This window comes from Phoenix dactylifera, chromosome 2 (assembly GCF_051530095.1).
Source record: "Phoenix dactylifera cultivar Ajwa chromosome 2, Ajwa_hap1_PhDact_Kaust_v1.1, whole genome shotgun sequence".
Classification (NCBI taxonomy): Eukaryota; Viridiplantae; Streptophyta; class Magnoliopsida; order Arecales; family Arecaceae; genus Phoenix; species Phoenix dactylifera.
Window position 1 is genome coordinate 46,390,646 of NC_143191.1, and position 26,600 is coordinate 46,417,245.

Sequence of the window (26,600 nt, forward strand, 5' to 3'; positions counted from 1 at the left end):
CAAAGGCTCAGATTATGAAGGCAGATCCAGCTCATGGCCAGTCGTACATCAACATCATTGAGTGATGGTGAAGAGCGCAAACGGATAGAAAATTGCATCTAGCAGATAAGCAAGAACATTGACAATTATAGTGATGGATGTACTTGTATAATTATGCTAAGATAGTCTCGTACATATGCAGCATACTACCTAAACCTCCGGTTTCAGTACAATGTAGATGGAATTGGTATGGATGATGCACTTTTGGAGGCCTTGCGTAATGTCATTTACAAGATGGAGCATGATCCAGAAGCTGCGACCCTATGTCTTGAAGAGGTAACTATGATTTAGTAATTAGCAGCATGTATAAGTATATCGGCATCTTCAGTTATTAATATGGTAGAATACGCTTCTTTTTTACAGAGCAAAATATTTAGAGAGGGCAGTTACAGTTTTGGACAAGCGTCTGTCGTCAGCAAGCAGACTATGAATCCAGGTACGCCATACATCAGAAAGATATTCACCTGGTGTTACTTGGTTACTAATATGGCATGATCATATATGTAATTTTCATAAATATTTTTGCAGCTGAATGGTGGGTGCATTTTGGCAGATCCGCGCAACTGGTCCACCTTCTCCTTCATCCATAGCAAATAGAGAAACTGTTTGACACAAAAGCGCCTCAACGACCTTGTTTATATGCACTACAATCTGCGGTTGAGGCTAAAGAGCATTCAGGATGAAGTGAAGCTCAAGTATGTAGATCCGATCTATGGGACCTTCACCGATGATGACGATGATTCACTGGTCAGCTGGCTTGTGGGCCAGCAGCAGGAGCCCGAGCTGGACGAGCCAGGATCGCTTCCACGACCAGCCAGTTTCATAGCCACCAAGACTAGGTTCGATCCAGAGCAATGGGCTGAGCGCAATATTCCACGTACTTTCATAGCTGATCAACCACAGGCACAGGGGAGCCAGTCACCATATGATTGGTACGATACACTCTCAAAAAGCTGATCGAGAGACGCTCAGCAGAGGAGGGCGACATAGCCAGGCAGAGAGGGGCAGAAAAGAAAAACAAAGGATCCTAATGGAGAGTGTCGAGGAGACTTGGACCAGCAGCGATGAAGGTTCTGGTAGTGATAAATCTTCTAGCCATGGAGGGAGCGGAGGATAGTATGGTACTTACGACACACGACCGAAGGGTGGTCTTCGATTCACCGGTGAGTTTCAATTTATGCATGCTACACAGGACACGGACCACGGTTGACTATCTGATAGAGTCCGTGAGGATATCATTGGATATAGAAGACGAGCTCCTCGAGATCGTTCGGAAAGACATGATACAGCTGTAAATGAGCTCGCATACGGATACGGATCCTATTATCCACAGCCTCAGACATACGAATATAGATATAGCATGTCAGATTTTGCTTCCGCCATATTCGGATGGGCTCCTACATAGTCAGAAGACACCTCTCAGACCTAGAGCGTGAGCGAAGCATCAGATAGTTCTTATAACCTGGCGTGCGTTCTTTCTGGTTGGCTTGATCTGCCTCCTGACTATACTTATGATCTGAATGTCTACGAGAACCATCGGCACTTGTTCCGATTTTAAAATTTCGAGAGTGCTTTAAATGTATGTAAATGATTGTATCTTAATTTGAAGATATTTTATGTGTATCATTTTATCATTTGTATCATTTGGAACGGGAGAAAGTAATAAGATGTATCATTTATCTTCAACCCTAAACCTAAATATAGAAACATAAAAAATTATGAAACAAACAGTAAAAAAACATCAAACTTCACTTAATTTCACAAAATAAGATCCAACAGAGACAAAACTCCAAAACTCGGCCATTCAATCGGGACCGGTACGGATTGGACCAGACCGGTACTATACTGGTCCGAGCAGCCACTGCTACGCCGACCGGTATCGGTACGGCGGACCTTGCTAGTTAGATGTTCTATTTCACAATTTGGGTTGGATTTCTCTTCTAGATCGAATAGGATTAGGTATCCTAAAATAAATATAACTAATAGAAATATTTTTAAAAAAATAAAATTTAAAAATATTCTAAAAAAGTTAAAATTTTTAAGAAGGTAGATCTCAACTTCTACATCAACTCTACCTTCCGTCGCTCCGCTTGATTCTTTTCGGATAGAGAGTTATATTTGGTTAAAGTCTTATCTGAAAAGAAAACTTTCAATTTGACTAGCTCGTTCTGAAGTTTAAATGATGGAATTTCGGTCCAATTCAACTTTCTAATGGGTTGGCCCAAAGTAGTGGATCTCGAAAAACTATCTAATTTTTAAAAAAAGATCATCTTAAACGAATATTGTATGACCAAGTTATGGCCTTAAAAGTTTGGCCTGCAACTCGGCTTTACGATAGCGGATCTTGCTTCTGAACTTTGTCTTAGAAGTATGCCCAAGAAGCCAATGTGGCTGACGCATATTTGTAATCTGGGGCACAAACTTGTAATTTGACTCTTATCAATAAATAAGATTGGGCAATTTGTTTTTTATTCATGTTTGTATGTGTCCATGAATCGTCCAAGAAATTAATAGATGATGAAACATTCTCAAGGAGTTGAGAATTTGAGGCTTGTGTCATTAAGGATTAATTTCTAAATGCTCTTGATCGATGGATCCATCACGAGGGACGGTGATCGATCCGCTGAGATTAGTGCACAGATCACTTAGTCAGATAGATGAGTCTCGAGTCCATGATGTAGAGACACTGGAGTGATTATGCAAGTACTTGTTAAAAAATAAGGTACTAAGTGTGACCAAAGATAGTAGTCACATGGATGTCTATCCACTCGTTAGTGACTACTTATGCTGCAGTTGTATGACTAGTCCTTTGACCTGCGATGCCTCAGCTATTCACTGTGAGGTTGCTGTAGTTTGACGAGCATGTGAACTTGGGCCCTAGCCATTCGGGTCCTTATAGTGCGGATTGGCTACAGTAGGTTCATTTTGGAATAGGGTTACATCTAGATGGGATCTATCGACCTTGATAGATTAGAAGTGATCCTATGAGATTTATGAGACTGAGTTCGATAAATTCCTGGTCAAGTATTTTGGAAAAATAGTTTTTCTTATCTCGAACTGGAAGTCGAATAAATTTATCATATGACGGACGATGGGGTTTGACGAGATATCCATAACCTTCGTCACGTCGGGATCCATGATAGAGGGACTGTATCATACGCTAACTGCACCAAGAGGTTCAGATATTCCATTCTGCTGGATTGCCACCACATACTGCTAGGTGTCACTAGTGGATTGTGAGACTCGAAGGCATTCACTTAGTGATCAGTGAACCCTAAGAGTAGAACTGAAATTGTTTCGGTCCACTGAAAGGAGTTTCAGTGATATTAAGATGGAGATCTCAATATGTCTCACTACCAGTCAGAATAGAACCTACGGGGTCACACATATAGAGGATTTAATTAGTCAGACTATTATAATTGTGATTTGGAATCATAATAGAAATCAATCATTAATATGATTGGTGATTGAATTAACCCACTAAGTGTTAGTGAGTTAATGGAAGAAGAATTAAGTGGAATTGATTGCAATTGGATTGCAATTGGGCTGATTTAATGAGCCAAATCAAATTGGGTTTGACCCAAATTGATTTGGATTCATGATTGGGTCAATTGGATTAAACCAAGGTTTATGCGGATTTTAAAGTCCACATGTCGTCGTAGGATGAATATGACTTAAGTCGTGTTCACACTATGCGGACTTTAAAGTCCACATGGTGTCATTGGATGCATTCTCCCAAATCAATTAATTCTCCTAATGAGATTAGGAGTCCTAATGTGATTAGGAATTAATCAATTGATTAAGTGGACACATGTCATGCATCTATGAGCACAAGGATTGGACACTTGGCATTAATCCAAGGGTGGGTTATGGTCCCATACTCCTAATAAGATTAGGAGAAGCCCTAAATCCAATCTATAAAAGGATAGCAAGGGAGACGTTATGGATTAATTCTCTCCTCTTCCTCTCTACGCCTCCTCTTCCTTTCTTCCTCCTTCCCACGGCAGCAAGAGGAGCCTTCATCCTCTTCCTCCACGGCAGCAAAGGAGTTCCCTTCTTCCTCTTCCAAGGCATTGGAAGTTTGAGAAGAAAGGAAATAAAGAAAGACCACACGGCAGCAAGGAAGAAGGAGTTCTTCCTCACGCCACATAGCCCTTCTTCTTCTTCCTCCAGGGCAGCAAGGGGTCTTTATCCTCCTCTTCTTCCACGGTAGCAAGGCAAGGAAGATCCACGTGCAAGGTTCCTCCTTCCTCTTCCTCCATCGCGAGCAAGGTTGAAGAAGAAAGGGTTCTTCTTCAAGGAGGTAAGTTGCAGATTCTTCTTCCAATATTATGATAGTCATTAGAGGTCTTTGCAAGGAGCTAGCACTCCGATAAGACTTTATCTCAGATGATTAGATTCTCGTGTGGATACCTGTAGAGGCGGAACACGTGTGCGGCTTAACCAGGAACCTAGAAAGATCATCAAGCTGCGGTGTTCTACACCTGCAGAATTTTTGAAGATGAGATCTTCAAATCTATAACTTCTGATTTTTGTTTCAGTTTTATGAATCTTAATCAACCTTCCTCAGATCCTAATCTTCCCTTCCTAATGAGTTCAAAGATCTTCTGAATTTGGATCCAGAAAATTTTTTGAATTGTACGATCCGAGGCGCATTCATACGATGAACGACGTCCCGTTCGAATTCCGCTGCGAACGTCGCATCGAACAGGGTGTATATTAGCAGTGGTATCGGAGTCATGGTTCTAGGGAGCATGATTAGGACTTAAGAAATAATTACCACATTTTTAATCTGATTTTTAAAGGAATTATGCTTGCTGGATTTTCTGTTTGCTGAAATTTCAGGTTGCTGAAATTTTCAGCATGCAGATTTTTATTTGCTATCATTTTGCAAATTGTTTTAGAATTGTAATTAGATTACAATGTTTTAAATCAAGTAATGCATGATCTGAAATTCAGAGAATAGCATATTATGTTTAAAGTTTCAGATATGAAAATATACATGAGATGCATGTGGTAATCATAATGTTCATACTTGTTAAAGATTATGTTTAAAATAATGTATACATGAGATGTATGTATTAATTAAACAAAATTTATTTGCATGAGATGTAAATAAAATCCTTAAACAATAGGATATTTACATAAGATGCAAACTGAAATAATTATGTCATTTACATAAGATGTAATCACATAATATATGAAAGAGTTTCATAATTACATAGGATGTAAACCTGAACCAATGTGATATTTACATAAGATGTAAATCGAATGACATATGGTATGTGATAGATGGTTACATTAGATGTAAATTCCAAGAGACCTAAAACCTTCCTAAATCAATCGAGAGTGAACGATACATTGAGCTAGCCATATTTGATTAATTGATCTAATTGGTGTCTAGGAAAGCTCAAAGGTGGTTACTTAATTAGGAACTTATTCTCTGAGTAAGGGAAGCCTCCCATCTGCTTACCTGGTCAATTAATCGGTTACTTCTTACAAAAATCTCAAAGTTGGAATCACTAAGATCTGATTACCTAATATTAAGTCAATTGGTCTTCAACCGTAGTAGAGTTGCTAAGATCTTTCCGGTGTTGATTAGTCTCGGCTGGATACAGTGGGCTAGTTGCATCAGAGGATTGGATCTCTCTATTAACATGAGATGTTGTGGGGTAAAGGTGGGGTTGGGCTTCAATAACTGTTAGGTGAGGACCCAATCACGGCTTTATTTTCGCAGGATATACGGTGGGTCTGACTTAACCATGGAACGGATCCAATAACTGTTAGGTGAGGTCCTTATGACTTGGAGACCAGGTTAGCTCAATATTCTTACGAAGCATTGTACAAGAGTTGTACACTCATCGTCTATGTGTCTTCAATAACTGTTAGGTGAGGTGACATGTAGATTGGTGGGACTGCAGCACCCCACTCGAAACATTAAGTCGCAGATTTCCATATCTTTACCAAGAGAGTGTGAGAGATCCGAGAAATAGTGGGAGGATTTGATCCAATTTTGTTTTAAAAGTTCCTAAAATAAATTAATGTCAAATATAAATTTCTAATTAGAATCTTTACTCTCTGCAGATGTCAATGGCTTCCAACCCGATAGTTCGAATTTTAGATAACAATAGGTTGACCGGACCAAACTATAAAGATTGGCTCCGCAACTTGAAGATTGTCTTGAGTTGCGAAAAGATAGCTTATGTTCTTGACCATGAACTTCCGGTGTTACCAACCCATGCAACCAATGAGCAGCGTGAGACGCATGCAAAATGGTTGGATGACGACAATAAGGTTAGGTGCTACATTTTGGCATCCATATCCAACGAATTGCAATGCTAGCATGAGAGCATGAAGACTGCTAAGGACATACTTGATCACCTACAAGAGTTGTATGGTGAACAGAGTCGCGCAGCAAGGTTTGAAGTGTCCAAGCGGCTCTTCAAAGCCAAGATGCGCGATGGACAGTCCGTCCATGAACATGGTTTGACCATGATCAAGGCTCTTGAGGAGCTTGAGAAGCTTGGTATGACCATGCACAAGGATTTGCAAACGGATTTGATCCTACAATCGTTGTCATCTTCATATAGGCAGTTTATTGTAAACTACCATATGAATAAAATTGAATGCACCAAGCTTGAATTGTTGAATATGTTGGTGACAACTGAGGGAGCCTTGAAAGATTCAAGGGGCACAGTTCTCGCTGCTGAGCTAGCTTCTACTTCCAAGAGAAAGTCTACTGGAAAGAAGAAGAAGTCTGCGAAGAAGCAGAAGAAGTCTGCGAAGAAGCAGAAGATTGAAAAAAAGCCGAAGAATGAAATTCCTAAGAAGAAGGCCGAACCCAAAAAAAAATGTTTCCGTTGCAATGAAGACGACCATTGGAAGAGGAACTATCCTATCTACATGGGAAACATAAAGAGCAAGAAGGGTGACATGCCTTCTGAAGGTATGTCTAATATGCTCATTATCGAAACTAATCTAACAGTTTCTTCTATTTCCAGTTGGGTTATAGACTCTGGTTCTAGTATTCACTTGTGTACTACCATGCAGGGTCTAAAGGAAAGTAGAAGGCTTACGGAAGGTGCGGTAACCCTACGGGTTGGCAATGGAGCAAGAGTTGCTGCTGTTGCTGTGGGCACATTTCCTTTGCATTTACCGTCAGGATTTAGTTTGATACTTAGTGATTGTTATTTTGTACCTAGTGCTAGCAGAAATCTGATTTTTGTATCTTGTCTAGCATAGGAACATTATGAATTCAATTTCAATAAAGACTACGTTTCCATTTATTTGCGAAATAAACTGTTTGGACGTGGTTTTATGATTGACGGTCTCTATCACTTACATATGGATGTATCTATGAACGTATTTGAGCATACAGTGAGTACCATAGGATCTAAAAGATCTAGAGATGAGATAAATCAAAAGTATTTATGATATCTCAGACTTGGTCATATAGGAGAAGATAGAATTAACAAATTGGAGAAACATGGGCTTTTTGTTCATTGACTTCTGAGTCATATTCGATTTGTGAATCCTGCCTTCAAGAAAAAATGGCCAAATTATCCTTTGTAGGACACGGAGAGAGGTCAACTGAAATACTTGCCCTAGTACACACTGATGTGTGTGGCCCATTCGATGTGTAGGCTAGGGATCAATTTCTACTTTATTACTTTTACCGATGATTTCTCATGGTATGGTTATGTCTATTTTATGAGACATAAATCTGAAGCATTTGAAAGGTTCAAAAAATTCAGATTTGAAGTAGAAAAACAAATAGAAAAACTCATTAAGGTTCTTCGATCAGATCGAGGAGGAGAATACCTTAGTGGAGAGTTTCGCGATTATCTCAAACAAAATGGTATAGTTTCACAATGGACACCTTCTGGAACACCTCAACTCAACGGAGTGTCAGAAAGGAGGAATCAGATCCTATTGGATATGGTCAGGTCCATAATGAGATTCACTGACTCATCCTTATTCTTATGGGGAGATGCCCTACTTATAGCTATCTACATATTGAATAGAGTTTCCTCTAAGTCCGTTCTTACCACACCGTATGAGATATGACATGGTAAGAAACCAAGTTTTGGTTATCTCAAGATTTGGGGATGTCCGGCCCAAGTTAAGCGACAACAGGCAGACAAGTTAGAGGCTAGGACAATTGGTGCTCGTTTCATTGGATCTCCTAAAGAGTCGTTAGGATATAATTTTTTACATTCCAGAGGATCATAAAGTATTTGTGAGCCGACATGCCATCTTCTTAGAAAAACGGTTTATCCTTGATAGAGGCAGTGGGAGAAAAATTGAGCTCGAAGAGAAAGTCTCTGAAGAGCAATAAGCAATTGAGCCTAGTGAACCTATTCATATTGAGCCAATACATGAAGAACCTTGTCCACTTTGTAGATCCAGTAGGATCTCCCATCTTCTTGAAAGATACTTAGATATGCTTGCAGAGAAAATAGAGGAAGAGTTTCTCATGGGAGAAAGAGATCATAGTAATGATCCCAAGACCTACAACGAAGCGATGTTAGACATCGACTTCGAAAAATGGATGGATGTGATGAAGTCAGAAAGAGACTCCATGCATTCCAACCAAGTATGGACCTTAGTAGATCCGCCTGAAGGTATAGTACCTATTGGGTGTAAATGGACCTACAAAAGAAAAATGGGTTTGGATGGCAAGGTGGAGACCTATAAGGCAAGGTTGGTGGGAAAAGGTTAAAGTCTGCGCGAAGGCATTGACTATCAGGATACCTTTTCACCGGTAGCCATGCTGAAGTCCATTCGAACGTTGCTTGCCATTGCAGCTTATCATGATTATGAGATATGGCAGATGGATGTGAAAACTGCATTCTTTAATGGATATCTTGAGGAAGATATCTATATGGAACAGCTTCAGGGTTTCACTTCCATTTATGGACTAAAGCAAGCATCTCGGAGTTGGAACACTCGTTTCGATAATGTGATCAAATCGTTTGATTTCATCAAGAACGAAGAGGAACCATGTGTGTACAAAAAGGTCAGTGGGATTGCTATAGTATTCCTCGTATTGTACGTGGATGATATACTCCTGATTGGGAATGATATTTCTATGCTCACATCGGTCAAGTTATGGTTGTCTAAGAAGTTCTTCATGAAAGACCTAGGTGAAGCATCTTATATTTTGGGGATTAAGGTCTATAGAGATAGATCTAAGAGGATGCTTGGTTTATCACAGAAAATGTACATAGAGAAAGTGCTGAAGAGGTTCAGCATGGAAAACTCTAAGAGGGGATTGTTACCCCTAAGGCATGAAATAAATCTCTCCAAAAAGATGTGTCCCAAAACATCTGAAGAGATTCAGCGCATGAGTAGGATTCCTTATGCATCAACAATATGGAGCCTCATGTATGCCATACTATGTATTCGACCTGATATAGCACATGCCGTGAGTGTCACAAGTAGATATCAGTCGAATCCAGGCGAGGAGCACTGGATAGCTGTGAAAAATATCCTTAAGTACTTGAGAAGGACTAAGGATATGTTTTTGGTCTTTGGAGGAGGCACATAGTTAAAGGTAGAAGGATATACTGATTCAGACTTCATGACTGACCCTGATGATAGAAAGCGTACATCAGGATATGTATTCTTATGCAATGGAGGATCGGTAAATTGGAAGAGTTTCAAGCAACCAATTATTGCAGATTCTACCATGGAAGCAGAGTACATTGCTGCGTCGGATGCTGCGAAGGAAGCATTCTGGTACAAAAAGTTTGTCGAAGAGCTAGGAGTCATGTCATCAGATGTCATAACCCTTTTTTGCGACAATAATGGCACCATAGCACTGGCTAAGGAGCCGAGGTCTCACCAAAAGTCCAAGCACATAGAGCGGCGATTTTATCTAATTCGCGACCACCTCGAAAAGAAGTATGTAGAGGTGCAGAAAGTAGACTCCACTGATAACATGACGGACCCATTCACTAAGCAACTGAGTCAGAAGAAATTAGAATTCCATTTTGAGAAAATGGGACTTAAATACATGTCTGATTGGCTTTAGTGTAAGTGGAAGATTGTTAGAAGTATGCCGAAGAAGCCAACGTGGCTGACGCATATTTGTAATCTGGGGTACAAATTTGTAATTTGACTCTTATCAATAAATAAGATTGGGCAATTTGTTTTTCATTCATGTTTGTATGTGTCCATGAATCGTCCAAGAAATTAATAGATGATGACACATATTATCAAGGAGTTGAGAATTTGAGGCATGTGTCATTAGGGATTAATTTCTAAATGCTCTTGATCGATGGATCCATCACGAGGGACGGTGATCGATCCGCTGAGATTAGTGCACAGGTCACTTAGTCAGGTGGATGAGTCTCGAGTCCACGGTGTGGAGACACTGGAGTGATTATGCAAGTACTTGTTAGAGAACAAGGTACTGAGCGTGATCAAAGATAGTAGCCACATGGATGTCTATCCACTCGTTAGTGACTACTTATGCTGCAGTTGTATGACTAGTCCTTTGACCTGCGATGTCTCAGCTATTCACTGTGAGGTTGCTGTAGTTTGACGAACATGTGAACTTGGACCCTAGCCATTCGGGTACTTGTAGTGCGGATTGGCTACAGTAGGTTCATTTTGGAATAGGGTTGCATCTAGATAGGATCTATCGACCTTGATAGATTAGGAGTGATCCTATGAGATTTATGAGACTGAGTTTGATAAATTTCTAGCCAGATATTTTGAAAAAAGAGTTTTCCATATCTCAAACTGGAAGTTGAATAAATTTATCATATGACGGACGATGGGGTTTGACGAGATATCCATAATCTCTGTCACGTCGGGATCCATGATAGAGGTATTGTATCATACGCTAACTGCTCCAAGAGGTTCAGATATTTCATTCTGCTGGGTTGCCACCACATACTGCTAGGTGTTACTAGTGGATTGTGAGACTCGAAGGCATTCACTTAGTGATCAGTGAACCTTAAGAGTAGAACTGAAATTATTTCGGTCCACTGAAAGGAGTTTCAGTGATATTGAGATGGAGATCTCAATATGTCTCACTACCAGTCAGAATAGAACCTACGGGGTCACACATATAGAGGATTTAATTAGTCAGACCATCATAATTGTGATTTGGAATCACAATAGAAATCAATTATTAATATGATTGATGATTGAATTAACCAACTAAGTGTTAGTGAGTTAATGGAAGAAGAATTAAGTGGAATTGATTGCAATTGGGCTGATTTAATGAGCCAAATCAAATTGGGTTTGACCCAAATTGATTTGGGTTCATGATTGGGTCAATTGGATTAAACCAGGATTTATGCGGATTTTAAAGTCCACATGTCGTCGTAGGATGAATATGACTTAAGTCGTGTTCACACTATGCGGACTTTAAAGTCCACATGGCATCATTGGATGCATGCTCCCAAATCAATTAATTCTCCTAATGAGATTATGAGTCCTAATGTAATTAGAAATTAATCAATTGATTAAGTGGACACATGTCATGCATCTATGAGCACAAGGATTGGACACTTGGCATTAATCCAAGGGTGGATTATGGTCCCATACTCCTAATAAGATTAGGAGAAGCCCTAAACCCAATCTATAAAAGGGTAGCAAGGGAGACGTTATGGATTAATTCTCTCCTCTTCCTCTCCACGCCTCCTCTTCCTTTCTTCCTCCTTCCCACGGCAGCAAGAGGAGCCTTCATCCTCTTCCTCCACGGCAGCAAAGGAGTTCCCTTCTTCCTCTTCCAAGGCGTTGGAAGTTTGAGAAGAAAGGAAAGAAAGAAAGAAAGACCACACGGCAGCAAGGAAGGAGTTCTTCCTCACGCCACATAGCCCTTCTTCTTCTTCCTCCACGGCAGCAAGGGGTCTTTATCCTCCTCTTCTTCCATGGTAGCAAGGCAAGGAAGATCCACATGCAAGGTTCCTCCTTCCTCTTCCTCCATCGCGAGCAAGGTTGAAGAAGAAAGGGTTCTTCTTCAAGGAGGTAAGTTGCAGATGCTTCTTCCAATATTATGATAGTCATTAGAGGTCTTTACAAGGAGCTAGCACTCCGGTAAGACTTTATCTCAGATGATTAGATCCTCATGTGGATACCTGTAGAGGCCGGACACGTGTGCGGCTTAACTAGGAACCTAAAAAGATCATCAGGCTGCGGTATTCTACACTTGCAGAATTTTTGAAGATGAGATCTTCAAATGTATAACTTCTGATTTTTGTTTCAGTTTTATGAATCTTAATCAACCTTCCTCAGATCCTAATCTTTCCTTCCTAATGAGTTCAAAGATTTTCTGGATTTGGATCCAGAAAATTTTTTGAATTCTACGATCCGAGGCGCGTTCATACGATGAATGACGTCCCGTTCGAATTCCGCTGCGAACGTCGCATTGAACGGGGTGTATCTCAGCACCTTGTTTAACCCTTCTCGTAGTGGCTAAAGTATTCCACATCAAGTTTGGTGATCTCCTTCGATACTCGTAATGGCTAAAGTGGTTCATATCGAGTCTGGTGATCCTTTTAGGTATTTGTAGTGGCCAAAACGGTCCACATCGAGACCGGTGATCCTTCTGAATACTCGTAGTAACCAAAGTGTTCTATATCGAGTTGGTTGATCTCCGTGGATACTCTAGTGGCCAAAGTGATCCACATCGAATCTGATGATCCTCCTGGGTACTTGTAGTGACTAAAGTGGTCCATATTGAGTCTGGTGATTCTCCTAGATCAGAGTTCTTCTTGTTTAGAAAATTTAGTTCCTGCTAAATTAAAATTGAAGATGAGGAAACACCTGCTTCGCCTTATGGCCGAACTACTTGATTTTTCTCGGAGATAGAGTTGCTAGTGCTTGTGTTGAAGGCGTCGCTAATCGAGACACGATCTCAGTGAATTGGACTATCTTCTTCTTTAGTTGTGTGAGATGTTCTAGCATCTCATCATCCATCAAGGTAGAACTAGCAGCCATACTCGTTCCTTCAATGTACTTCAAGCACGAATAGTCCTTCTTCCGACTGCTTGTACCGCTCGTGCATCTGGACCATGCACTACCGAAGTTCTCATACCAACTTACTTCAATAGATGTAAGGAAATTTGGCTATGATACCAATTTACTTCTATAGATGTAAAGAAACTTGGCTGTGATACCAACTGATCCAATTAGAGAGAAGAAAGATTTTCTTTAACCCGCTTAACTCGAACCTCTCAAAAGAAAACTAGAAGTAGAAAAATTGCGAAAGTAGGGTATAAGTTTCTTTTTCTTTCATTGATTCTCCGTACCTAAATTGAGGTACATAGCTTCTATTTATAATACTAGTAAGGTCCCCTCTTTTTGGGTTGGATTCTTCTTCTAATTGTTATATGACTAGGCATCTTAAAATAAATATGACTAAATATTCTAGAAAAGTTAAAATTTAGAAATGTTCTAAAAAAAAGTTAAAATTCTTAAGGAGGTAGATCTTGACTTCTACATCAACTCTACCTTTTGTCACTCTACCTGATTCTTCTCAGAAGAGCTACATTCGGTCACAGTTTTACCTTGAAAAAAAAAGTTTCTGTTTGACTAGCTTATTTTTAGGGCCTAAATGATGGAATTTCGGCTCGATTCAATTTAAGGGTTGGCCCAAAGTTGTAGATCTCGAAATACTACCCACTTTCAAAAAAAAGATCATCTTAATTGAGCATCGTATGACCAAGTTATGGCCTCCAAAAGTTTGGTCTGCGACTCAGCTTCTCGATGTGACGGATCTCGCTTCTGAACTTTGTCCAGCCCTGCTCGTAGTGGCCAAAGTATTCCACATTGAGTTTGGTGATTCTCTTTGATACTCATAGCGGCTAAAGTGATCCACATTGAGTCTGGTGATTTTTCTAAATATCCGTAGTGGCTAAAGTGGTCCACATCGAGCGCGGTGATCCTATTGAATACTCATAATAGCCAAAGTATTGCACATCGAGTTTGATGATCTTTTTGGATACCCGTAGTGGTCAAAGTGATCCACATCGAGTCTGGTGATCTTTCTAGATATTCGAAGTGGTAATAGTGGTCCATATTGAGTCTAGCGATCCTCCTGGATTAGATGCATGCGGGCTCTCACATGTGCATGAATGTGTCCATGTACATGTGAAGCCTATATACAACTAATCCTCGATTCTTCTTCCCTATTTTTTTTTTGGGTGATATTATGGTGAGGATTAGCTACAAGGGAGTCTGACACTATACATTTCAAAGATATAAATAGAGAATATACATCTTAATGTGTTGTCATTGGGAAATCTAACATAAGGATGTAGCCCAAACTCTATGGATGTGGGGGTGTATTAGCTTTCCTATATAACGATCTAACATAAACTCAAATTTTTTTTTCCACTATGATAATCTAAATTTATGCAAGTAAAAGAGAAAATAAAAGCTAAGCTACCATTTAAATATTAAGAAATCATGAATGAATTTTTTATGACCTTGTAGGAGTTATTGCACCAAAACTTGCAAACAAGTATCAAACTCCTGAAACTTTGTGGACTACTGTAGAAAATGACATAATGGAAATGCATGGTTGGTTTCTTAGAATTATTTCATATTTGGGATATGCTTTCCTTGGCCTTATAAGCAGTGATACCTGGATGGTAAAATTAAGAAATTTTGCCGTGTTCACATGGGGACATGACACGATCACATGGCATATGTCTCTCATGTCTTTCCCAGTGGACATGCCCGCCACTCCTACCTACTCTTCTTTGAGTCCCTTGCGTGTGGCTACCTCCTGCCTCATGTCTCTCCCACTCTGTCTTGCCCAAGCCTATGAATAAAATGAAAAAGAAAAGCAAAAAAAGAAAGAAGCGAATGAGCAGAGGAAGAGACCAGCATCCCTGCTTCTCCATCTCAAAGGCTTCATCCTAAAGTCATGGCGGTGTTTTCGCTGCTCTCTCAATGGCTGAATCCCTTCCTTGGGTTGAAGGAGACCATGAATCATCCACCAGCAGGCTCTTTCATTAGTCTTCGATGATTTAGGGATTTTGTGGAGATGGGTATCATCAGAGAAAGGCAGTGAGATTGGAAAAGAGAAGTGGGTTGAAGTGGTACAATGGGTTGCTGCTCTTGGATACCGGAAGCCAAATAAAGGCACCCAAAACCCTCCGTCTGGAGCACCCACTGGGCCCAAAAAAGCCTTCCACTTTAATGGGATAAGAAACAGTGATAAAGTAACATGTGGGCTACAGACCAAAGCTTTTGCTTATAATGGAGCCAGCTCATGGTCCAAATTTTTTCAAGCCAAAGCACATATGCTACTTAAATACAATTACAAAGAACTTCGTGGCCAACATTATCTCAAATCATATATATAGCCATGTCCATATGTCCAAAATTTTTGAAATCACCGTGTTGGATTCTGCAGGACACTTCGACATTTGGCACTTGTGTCCCACATCCATGCAACCATGCTTATAAGCAGATAACCTTGATCTGCCACCATACCTTTGTGCCAAGATGATACACAGTTTTACTTATTTTCTTGCACGTATGCATCAATAAGCATATATTTCATTTCTATCAAGGATGGTATATGTGGATTGTTCTTTCTTCCAAAACTATTGATAACTGTTTAGTTTACCTTTCTTCTTTATTTCTATATACATATGTTTTTTTATTGCTAAGATGATATCTGATAGAAACTCCAATTCACGGAAAGCTTAGTATAGGTTAATGAGCTTGATATAATCAACTATTGGCATCTAATACAATTCACGAATGCTTACTTCAAGTGCCTTATGGAGATGGTGATTTTGTAGAGGAGTTTCTATCTTCTTTTATGCTGTAATATCCTTGTATGCTGTCTTCGGTGTGTTGTTAAACCTCATCTGCTGTTGAAGTTGCTCATGTCTGACCCACCATTTTGGTTAAATGCTGACAGCTTGACACACCATTAAACATACCGTCATGTTTTCATGCCCATATTTGCATGGAAAGGTCCGAAAAATGCATTATGTGCTAAAAAGGTAGTAGATTTCCCAATTGGACATGCCTTCGTTACATGTTTAGAATTTGCAAATTGGTTTCCAGCTGTATATGCCATCTGAAAATTTAACTATTGCGAAGAGGCATTGGGCATAAGAACATTCAAAATTTCTAATATTTTTCTGTTTTGCTTGCCCACCGTAAGATCTAAAAAAAATTCTAGATATTTTTAGCTTATTTGAGAAGCATATCACAGAGAAATCGTCACTAATGTCATTGACTTAGTACTTAATGGGTTTCTCAGTAAAATGTTTCTATCATTATTTATTTATTATGTACTACAAAACAAGGGTTCACAACCTTGGTAGTGGACCTCGTATTGGTACCCTCTTGGTACAGTGTCAGCACACCCAATATGGTGGTCGATTTGGTCTACCAATACTCGGTACACCCTCCGTATTGCATACCGGTTCCGTACCTATACGGCATACCTTGCTATAAAATTTCGACTTCAATGATATTCTAGAATGTTCCAGGAATGACTTTTCTTTAGATTGGAGTATGTAGATTAGGAAATCCATAATTTTGGAAAGATTGAGAACATGTCTTTGCAATTATTCTGGTGATACATTGTCTTCTAGGTTACCTAAAGTGATTAGTGTTTGCAATTGCAACTGCAGTTCTAGCCTGCTCATCAGTTGCGCTTTTTTTTGTGGAATATGGATATGATATAAGCCCTGCTAGATTCTTTCTACTTTGGTGGAATTACCAATTCTGCATGGGGTAGTGGCAGCAGAGAGACAAGTGTTGTTGCGTTTTAAGTTCTTGCTGAGTGGGTAAAGTATAGATGAGCTGTCATGACTTTTCTTGTTCTCTCTAAATACTTTTTTGATGGTAGTCTCATTTCTCAATGATATCAATATGCTAGGCTGAGAACCTTTTAATAGAATTGGAGAAACTACTCAAATGAATAATGTATAATTGGACGCCAATGTTCTGATGTTGATTTCAGAGTACAGGCTCATGACTATTGGTGACCAATGACCATAATGTATAGTTTGTCCCAACTAGTTGTCAAAGTCTCGGGGTTTCGCAAGAAGAATTCAATACATCTTAATTAAAACTTGAAACTTGGTCATCCTTTTTAGCGTTAAAACGGATATTATCTGTTTGCTACATGCGTCTTAATTTCCTATTTACTGTTATAAAATGACAAGGTCTACAATGACTGACATATATTACCAGCATTGATCTGTCAGATGCAAGTTTGCTAAGTCTGCTTCCAAAGATGAATCCCCTAATTCCCTTCCAGATTTTATATTTTTAAGAGAGCCCTGTTTGTAGAGAATGTTATTATTACTGTCAGTTTAGTGCATTGTACTCGTCTTGGCCTTTTGGCCTTACAAGAAATCTGCATGTTAAATCATATATATGTATTATGTAGTTCAGTATGCTATTTGATGTATTTTTGATGGTATACTCCTCATGGTGGTGACCACTCTTTTTTACATGTGCATTACCTTTAGCAATAGCTTAATGAGAAAAGAATGCTCAGACGCGCATAAATAAGTGCATGTATATACTATATTGTAATTCACAATATTGTTGATATCTTCTTGGGTATATTCTCACCATGTTGATTACAAACTCTCTGAACTTGTATAATTACTTGAGCTATATTTTTATCACATTCACAAACCCGGTTCATCTTCTCTGCTCTTAATTATGCATAAAGCCATCTATGTAGATATAATTATGATCTTGCAAGTTCTTACACCTTTTATATTGATATTCATCTAATAGGTTTTCCTTTTTCTTTTTACACGTTTCTTTGGTGGATATTGAAGAATATAGAAAATATTTTCCTGGTCATTATTGTTTTATTCCTCTACTGTTTGTCCTTGATAGAAGTTTTGCAAATGGAATATAGTTCCAATGTTAAGATTGCTAGTTCTCATACCTCCTGTTACCTATCAAGGGAGGTCAAAGTATCCTTTCATCGGATTGATATGCCTCTATGTTATAATTTCCTACTCAAACCATGCTTTAACTAATTTAATTTGTCATCCATCTAAAATAATTCATATCTTTGGTGACTGCAATTTTTTCCCCTATGTTCAAATTATACTAATCAGGAGCCCCTTGTATGAAGTTTGAGATTCTGATTATCAATTTTTGTCATTTTGCAAGATATAATTCAGTTTTTTCTCATTTCAGTTGATTTACTCCATCTATAGCTGTACCCAAGGGTGGTTCTTTACACCATGCGTGCATGATCCAGGCTTAAGGTTAGGTATCAATCTCTTTACCTGTTTTTTGTTAGGTTTCAATCTCTTTACTTTTTTTTTCTAACTTACTATTACGTACATTAAATCATGTTTTGTGCGCGTATGTATGCGAGTGCATGTGTGTGTTTGTGGCTTCATGCACAGACCTCTTAAGAGAAATAAAATTAGGTGAAATCTTTAATTTGCTTGGTGCCGATAAACGGTACAGGGGGCGTATCGACCCTCGGTATGCCAAATGGGTCTTGTACTGGTCGATACGCCAAATGGTTCTTGTACTGTACCATACCAATATAGTGATTGTGTGGCACCGGTATAGAGCCCAATACCGAGACGGCATACCTTGATTGCTATATTATGTATCCAAGTGCGCACATATTATTGCTTGAGTTATTTCTTATTGAATGGATTGCAAAGCATGTTATACGTTTGTAAGCATAATGAAGTTATATGGAACTAGCATAAGAAGAGTGCGAAAAACATGGTGGGACACCCTTAACATGAAAGGGGCACCTTAAGCTTCACGTAAATAACAATACATAAGTAATTGGGACATGAAGCTAAATATAAACCACACAAATAGGGAGGGAAATACCTGTACAATCAACTATTCCCCTTGACCAGACATAATTTTACAAGCCAATCCTTTGCAAAGCATGAATCATTTGTTGGAATATGAAGTTTGAAAGACCATCATGATGAGACGAGAAATCAGATATTCTATAATTGCTTACAAAGCTTCCTTGTTCTTCAAGCTGGGACATGATTTTCCATATCTTTTTCATGTTGATGTATTATGCAAGCCTATTTGTTGCTCGTAACCACTATGTAATTATTAGGCGGTGGAACAAAGTTGATTGATGGAAAAAGTGACAACACAAGCTTTACATCATAATATTTCACATTGGAAAATATTTTTTTTAACTCATATAAAAGAGATCTATTGTCCAGTTTGTTGATACCTTGCTATGGTTCTCAAGATCGTGATTATTTCTGATGGAACTAAAGATTCTAGCACCCTTGCACTCTTAGATGCACTGATAGTTTTTAAAGAATCAAATTGCAAGTTGAAGATACACCTGGAAAGAAAAATGTGAAAATGTCCCTATGAATCCCGCTATAGGCTCATCCACCTTGAATCCTTCTTCTAATTTCACCAAAAAAAAGGAAAAATCAGGTCCATCTATTTAATTTCTTATTATTTAGTTTTTCATTGAAGAAAGGGTTCCACTTCTTCAAACCCTCTAGACCAACTTAATGATTATTTGCGAATACAAGTAGATCATTAACCATGCTAAATTGGGTGTCTTATTCACATAATGTCCTAGAGATTTTTTTTGGCTTGCTTTTTGATAAGCATCTCATGACCTTCAAAAGAGAGATCACTCTTTCCTTATGGAATTTCCATAGTCATGCTAATTAGTCTTTCCATCCCTAAACTACACCAAGTTAATGAATAAGAGGTTCTGAATGTTTGCATAATGTGTACATTGTCTCATTCTAGTCAAAATATGAGAATTTTATTCATGTATAATTTCATCATCCGTTTAAGAAGAAGGACAACGCACGAGGCTCCAATTGCTGTGGGGTCTTGGGAGGGTCAGATGTATGTCTCCTTACTAGGAGAGACTATTTCCATGTTTTGAACCCATGACATTTACGTCACGATGGAGCAATCATATCATTGTGCCAAGGCCCACCCTCTCATCATCCATTTAAGCATGGTATAAGAAATTTAAGATCAATCAATCTGTTTAACTATCACCATACTAACATGGTATGCCTTAGGAATTGTAGGAGTAATTAGAGTATATCATTTGGCTGTTTCTTTCATGGGCATCTTTTTATATTTTTTCTATAATTTGTATTCTCTGATTGGAAGTTATTTTATATTAAAAGAATGCATTTTTGGGATCTCCATTTATGTTTGCTTATTGGTCTCTTTCTTAGATGATGCAAAATATACCTTGAGCCAATTAGAGTTGTCTGGCAACTTGCACTATGTTTAAGCTAAAATTCCATCTTTTGGTCCTTCCTAGAGTAACTTTTGAAAATCAATGAGTATTAAATTATGTAAAATAGAAGTAGGACAATCTAATGCAATCAACTGAAAACCTCTTTGTATTTTAAGTAGAGGGTTCAAATCACCTCCAAGTTGACCGATTTATTTGATTAAATCGGTTGTCATCTTGTCTTGTCTCATGTCTTGTCTTGTTATCGCTCCACATGCATGCTTTAAATTGGGCATTATATTGGTGCTAAGCATAATATAGATTGTTGATCCATTCCATAAAAGCTTAAGCTTCTAGGGTCAAGTAATTAGTTATCACAATAAAATGTCCTGTAAAAGCAAATTTTAGGAAGGTGTAATGAGTATTGATGTGTGGGTCCTATTAGTTCCTACTTTGGCCTTTTCTTTAATGACGTGACTTATTTTATCTAGTGCAGTGGACGGTATATAATCTATTCTTTGGAAACCCTTGACCTTGTTGTGTTTATTGTGGAAAGCTCTCAACCTAATATGAGCACAATATGATGCGCCTAAATATAGATTTTTTTTCCTGAGTTGGTTCTTTTCCTTCTTGTGTTGGTTTTACATGGTTTTCTGTGCTGTTGGATCCCGCAGAGTATTCACATTATGCTGTCTCAGATTGGTCCAGGAGGATCACTTGAGCCATTTTGGATCACTATGTCCACATCGGGTAGGTCTTTGCCATGTCCAGGCCTCTATTGTGAACCAAAATTTTGGAGGCCATAACTTCTAATTTGGGTGGAGTAACATGGGTTGTTACAGAAGGCGAGATATATCTTCCGCTTGAATTTGAAAATTTTCATAATAATTCTTGATATTGGGAAAAATGGGCTTCAAATAGAAGAGGACCCATTAGTATATATGCAAGCCATGTACCATAGTTTTGTACACATTGATTGGAAGAAAATAAAAAAGGTACTACCTTGTTTTCTACCTCTTTTAACTAGAAGAGGAGTCTGACCTAGATTTTAAAAGGCAGATATCACTAGTATAAATTGAGGTATTGTAAATCAGTTCTTTTAAATAAATTAATGAATGCAAAAGGGTATGAGATCTTATCTTCAGGATTTTGTTATTCTGTTACTATTCTTTTGAGACATTCGAATTGAATGGGCTGAAGAAAATTCTTTACAAATCAACCACATATATTTTATCATGTTTTGGATATGAAGATTGGAAAAATTTAGAATTGTTATATTACATATTATGTGATCTACAAATTAAAGGAGAGGCAATGGAAGAACCTTAGAGAAATGCTTTTTTGGGTTTGGTCGTAGTTTGAGCATTTCATTTAGATGGCCAGCTCCTATTTGCTTGGTGAGGAGAGGAGAGTCATGGCTATTTGTGCTTCTACTTCTCGTAGATTTCGCTAAATCACTTCTGGAAATCTCCCTATTCTTTAAAATTGCTTTGTTCCTTGTATTTATTTCTGAGTTTTGTGACCTTTAATCTGTGTAATGAAGGATGAAGGGTTGATATTTCCTCTTGCTCCTTTGATGCGCACTGGCTCTTGTTCGCATGCATACCAGTTGTGCAACTTCTCGATAAAGAAATCTGGAAAATAATGCTCCTTAATTAATGTATTATTCTGAACTTATTTTTTTAACAGGGGTCTCAAGAACATTTTACGGCTTAACATTAAAAGGGCTGACTATGCAGATTGGGAGCAGATTCTGGTTCCCTCACGGCAAGTTATAATTTCTCTTCATCTTCCGACAATCCTTTAGGATCATATAATAATATTCTCTACAACTAAATTAATGTAGATCAAAGCAGGAATACATGCTTTATGTCTTCTGCATAAAGCTATTTATAAATTTTCAGTAATATAACATCTATTGAACAATTATGGAAGGCTTCCTTATTAGTTCAAGGGTTCCCCCCTTCCACAATGTTACTTATGAGAAGATATTTGACTTCAGTGTCAGGGCAATTGTTGTGTTAAATCTTCAAAACTATGGAAGTGGAAGACATCCGTGGGGTCATCCTAAGCCTGAATATCTAGAGAAGGTTTGCAATGGGATCTCTTAATAGAAACATTTCTTGGTTATAAGTCAATTTCATATATTCTCGACTCTTCAGTAAATGCACAATTTGCTTTCCATCCTTTTGAATCAGTGTGACTGAATGACAGATGATATCTATCTGTTTTGTCTTGCAGGATGTTAATTCAGTTAATCTGAAACCCATAATTTCGTCGTTTACCTAAATAAGAATAATATCACATATTGCATAAGTTAGATGGATAGTCCTTATTTGTGGCAGAGGCTGAAGAGGCCATATTTTATTAGGTGTTGTAAATATAAAATACACAGTAATGTTTGCCAGTTGGTTCCGACTACCTAAGCCCTGTATGCATATGGATTTGAGATGTTTATGAAGTTGAGTAACACATGACTATACCTAGCTTCAAAAGAATTAGATAGGATGGAGAATGATTTAGAGAGAGACTACTTGTTAATTGTTCTGGGTGGAGCTGGCTCTTGGACCAGCTTGGCTGGATTGGTCATTTTGGGTCTTACCTGATTTCTCTTTGTTCTAGCTATATATGGACTTAATATTTGGATCCATTTTTCATCTCAAAATTGGCACTTCTGATTTCAATCAAGGGTATTGTTCTATGCTTCATATCCTAGTACCAAACTTACACATAACCCAAATTACTTTGTTGCTAGCCTTGATGTTGTGACGCATATGTCCTCTTAATTTAAAAAAAGATATGTCGATGTACTCCTTTTCTCCCTAGGTGCATTTGCTTTTTAGCTCAAAGACATTGTTTAGAAATGCAGGGTATCTAATTGCAAAAGGAGTACCTAGTCTGCCAAGCTAGAAGCTTCCCTATAGATTTTTTCCTTGTTGGTCGATCTCTAATTCTCTATCTAAACGCGTGCATGTGCGCGTGTGCGAGAGAGAGAGAGGGAGAGAGAAAGATGTATGTACTTACTGGAAAGAGAGTGCTCGTTTCTGTTCCTTTATCCTACATGCATAGTCCATATTGTTCACTTTTAAACATTACAAAATCTTGCAGTGACCTGTTTCCTTTCTATTTTTCCAGAGAGGCTTCGTTGAGGCTCGTATGGATGATGGTCTACTTGAAATATTTGGATTAAAGCAAGGTTGGCATGCTTCATTTGTTATGACTCAACTGATTTCTGCCCGGCACATTGCTCAGGTACCACCATTATTTGACAGTTTCACCCCAAAGTATTAAAGTAAGAATATAGGGAAAATTGGCACATCTCATCCATTAAAATCAAAATGTATTATTTTCATCTGTTGTGTACCACTGTCAATAGTAATTGATGATGTAATAACTGTTACTTAAATGAAAGTGCAATTGTAATTCTTTTGGAGAAACTCATCCGGTCGGTTTAGAGGGTGAACCACTTAGGACTTGTTTTGGTGGGATTGGTGGGGAAGATAGTGCAGGAGGGGGAGGGAGGAAGAAGGATTAAAATGGTCTAAATTTTTAATCATTCTGGGATCGGGTCTGGAACCCCCTGCGATCTTTCTCCCCCTTCTCCTGCTTCTCCCCCCCTCCTCTCCTGCCTGATCCTTAATATTATTTTTGAAGAGGAAGGAGGAACCATGTAAATTTACTATCGTAACTGTAATCATTCTTGAAAGTTGAGGCTAGGAGATGAATTTTGTGAGACAAACTATTGCATAAATATAAAGACAATTATTCAATTCAACATTAATCAACACTCTGATTATGTTCCACTGTGATAACTACTAAGAATTTATTGTGCATATAGAAGAAATTGAAGAAATTCAGAAATTAAAAAAAAAAGACAAGACTCTTAGCATGCAGAAGTAATTGTATTCTGGTCGCCCTTGATGCAAATTTTCCACTTGTGAAGCCACCCGACATGATTGTATAATGAAAATTTTCAATTCAATATTGATCAACATCAACTGTTTTTGTCATGCTGTGATGTTTTCAAGAATTTATTTTTCAAATAAAGCAACATAAACTTCCATATTATTAGCATCATAATTTATTTTAGAGAAATTATTAGCATCATGACCTTTTGCAAAGAATTCTATGTTTGCTTCTTTTATTGACTTCAATGGTTGCTATCACACTTTAAAGTATTATATTACCAAAATCTAGATGGTTGCAATAAAGCTTGTGAGATATATATTAAGAAACTGCTGGTGTCTTTCAGGCTGCTGCAATTAAGATGGAGATCAGAGGTGGTGAGTGGAACCAGGCTTATCTGCAAATGGATGGGGAGCCATGGAAACAGCCGATTGCAAAGGATTTTTCAACTTATGTGGTGATACAGAGGGTTCCTTTCCAGTCACTTATGATAAGTGGAGAGTGATACTGTTTTTTGGTGAGAGAGTGATTTCGTTTAGTTGCCATGGATCAGGTACATATCTAAAGGAAGATCATTTAGTTTGACCATGAAACTGTTGCAGCGTTGTCAACTAATACTTGCATGCTGTAATCCTGTTTCCAGGCACTGTGGAGAACAATTGCTTCTGGAGAGTATTTATTCTTATGGCTTAAAGCTGATACAAGTTCAAGTATCATTTTATTGTGCATTAGAACTCCTTGAGTCTTGTACAACATTTTAATGTCACTGATTGAAGTTCTTCCTTCTAAAGTGCACATATGGACCAATGTCTTCCGAACGTTTCTTCTCTCTATGAAATTTGATCTATGAATGCAAGTTATATCTGCAATGTGGCTATGACTAGGGTTATTTATGTACTATTCAGGGCAAATTTTTTATTAATATCTTGATATCATGGTAATTTATCTGGCACCTATTCTTGTAAATAAAATTTTTAATTTGACATTGTTTACATTGCTGGCAAGTCACCTTTAAAAGTTATGCTGGGAGCTCCATGTGAAAGAATTGATAGCTGATGCAGTACTCCTGTTCTTTCTAATGTTTTAGCAGCACCAATTTCTTCTGGAGATGTCATAAAGTTCCATACTGGTTTTTCTGAATATTACCTTTTCTATGAATAGATGTTAAGTTGTTATATACCTTGGTTACACTTGAACAAAAAATTTAACTTAGATCACTTGCAAAATAAAAGAAAATTAAAGGTGAGTCCATTATGCTTCTTGTTAGGACCGACCATTAGTCTTTAGGGTATGTCTGTGGAAGTGATAGGAGTAACAACTAACCATGATATGGTGATCCTATAAAAGAGTGGAGGAAGCAATTCTTTCAATCTATTCAACTCATATCTCTCAAAAAGAATAATAGAAACTAAAAATATGTGAAAATATGGTTCTACAAAATCTCTATACTATTGAGGTTCGTCGTTGTAGAATCTATGTCGAATTTCTTTTTTAGTTAGTGGAGGATGCAACCTTTCCAAACTAGTTGTGGCTAATAGAAATAATCATGAAATAAGGTAAAAATTTTTTTGGAGCTGGATGTTGATTTCTATATCTAACTTTTATATTGATCGATCCAATTTAAGGCCCAAATGCCATCGTAGAATATTGATCGTTGCATGCATTGAACCCTTTAAGGATATATGTATGTATGTGATGTGCATTGAGACTGATCACAGTTCATTAGAGGGCCTGTCCAATTAAAGCTCGCCATGAAACGAGTGCACCACTTATCAAGGCCAGCCATCTGGCATGGTCGGAAGCGTGCAACCATGTTTGAATTTCAAAAGCCCTTTATAGCTGGCGACACCACAATTGAGATCCCAGACAATCTCCGAAATCATGCTGACCTAACAGGTAGGGTGCCATCTGCATGCGAAACGCCCATGTTCGATATTTGGAACGTGCGAAGGCTCGCCAATCCTAGCCAATCCACGTGTTGGAATTCCATGGCAACAATCTCTCGTTTTCACATATACAACCAACTTTTTAGGGGATCTTCTAAGTAAGTGCTCGGGTGCCCTAACATATTACCCAGAACCTCTTCTTGTTTCTTGAGTATCGTCCTGACTTAGGCAGAGGGTCCCCAGTTGAATACACTATGGCAAGAGGACTTGTTCGTTAGCGCTGTTTTAGGTCAGAGCACGATTACGAACCAGCATCTTGGCAACTACTGCTGAGCTCATGTCTCAACTTAGCATGATCCAAGCAGTCGATCGTCCGAAGAGCCTATGCACTAGCTGCTAAGATAGAAAGCTCGTCGTTGAAAAGATCGAGAACAGATGAGGTTATTTCTTTTCGGATTCTGATGCAGAAGGAGTACAGACCCTCATGATGATGCCGTTTTCTTACTATTGCAAATTATGATATAAAAAGAATTTTACTAGATAATGAAAGCTCAACGAATATGTTGTTTTAGGAGGCCTTTTCTAGAATC

General features: G+C 38.3%; 1 protein-coding gene across 1 annotated transcript in view; it reads left to right on the forward strand.

Annotated features, from left to right (window-relative positions):
• Positions 1–25,046, forward strand: part of LOC103699297 (diacylglycerol kinase 7-like) — a 39,392-nt gene extending 14,346 nt beyond the window's left edge. The window contains exons 8-13 of the mRNA XM_008781335.6: positions 18,199–18,269; positions 21,908–21,985; positions 22,221–22,308; positions 23,354–23,470; positions 24,471–24,677; positions 24,768–25,046. Coding sequence (XP_008779557.2) covers positions 18,199–18,269; positions 21,908–21,985; positions 22,221–22,308; positions 23,354–23,470; positions 24,471–24,629 — 513 coding nt within the window. The 3' untranslated portion in view covers positions 24,630–24,677; positions 24,768–25,046. The remainder of the gene's footprint in view (positions 1–18,198; positions 18,270–21,907; positions 21,986–22,220; positions 22,309–23,353; positions 23,471–24,470; positions 24,678–24,767) is intronic.
• The last annotated feature ends 1,554 nt before the right edge of the window (positions 25,047–26,600 follow it).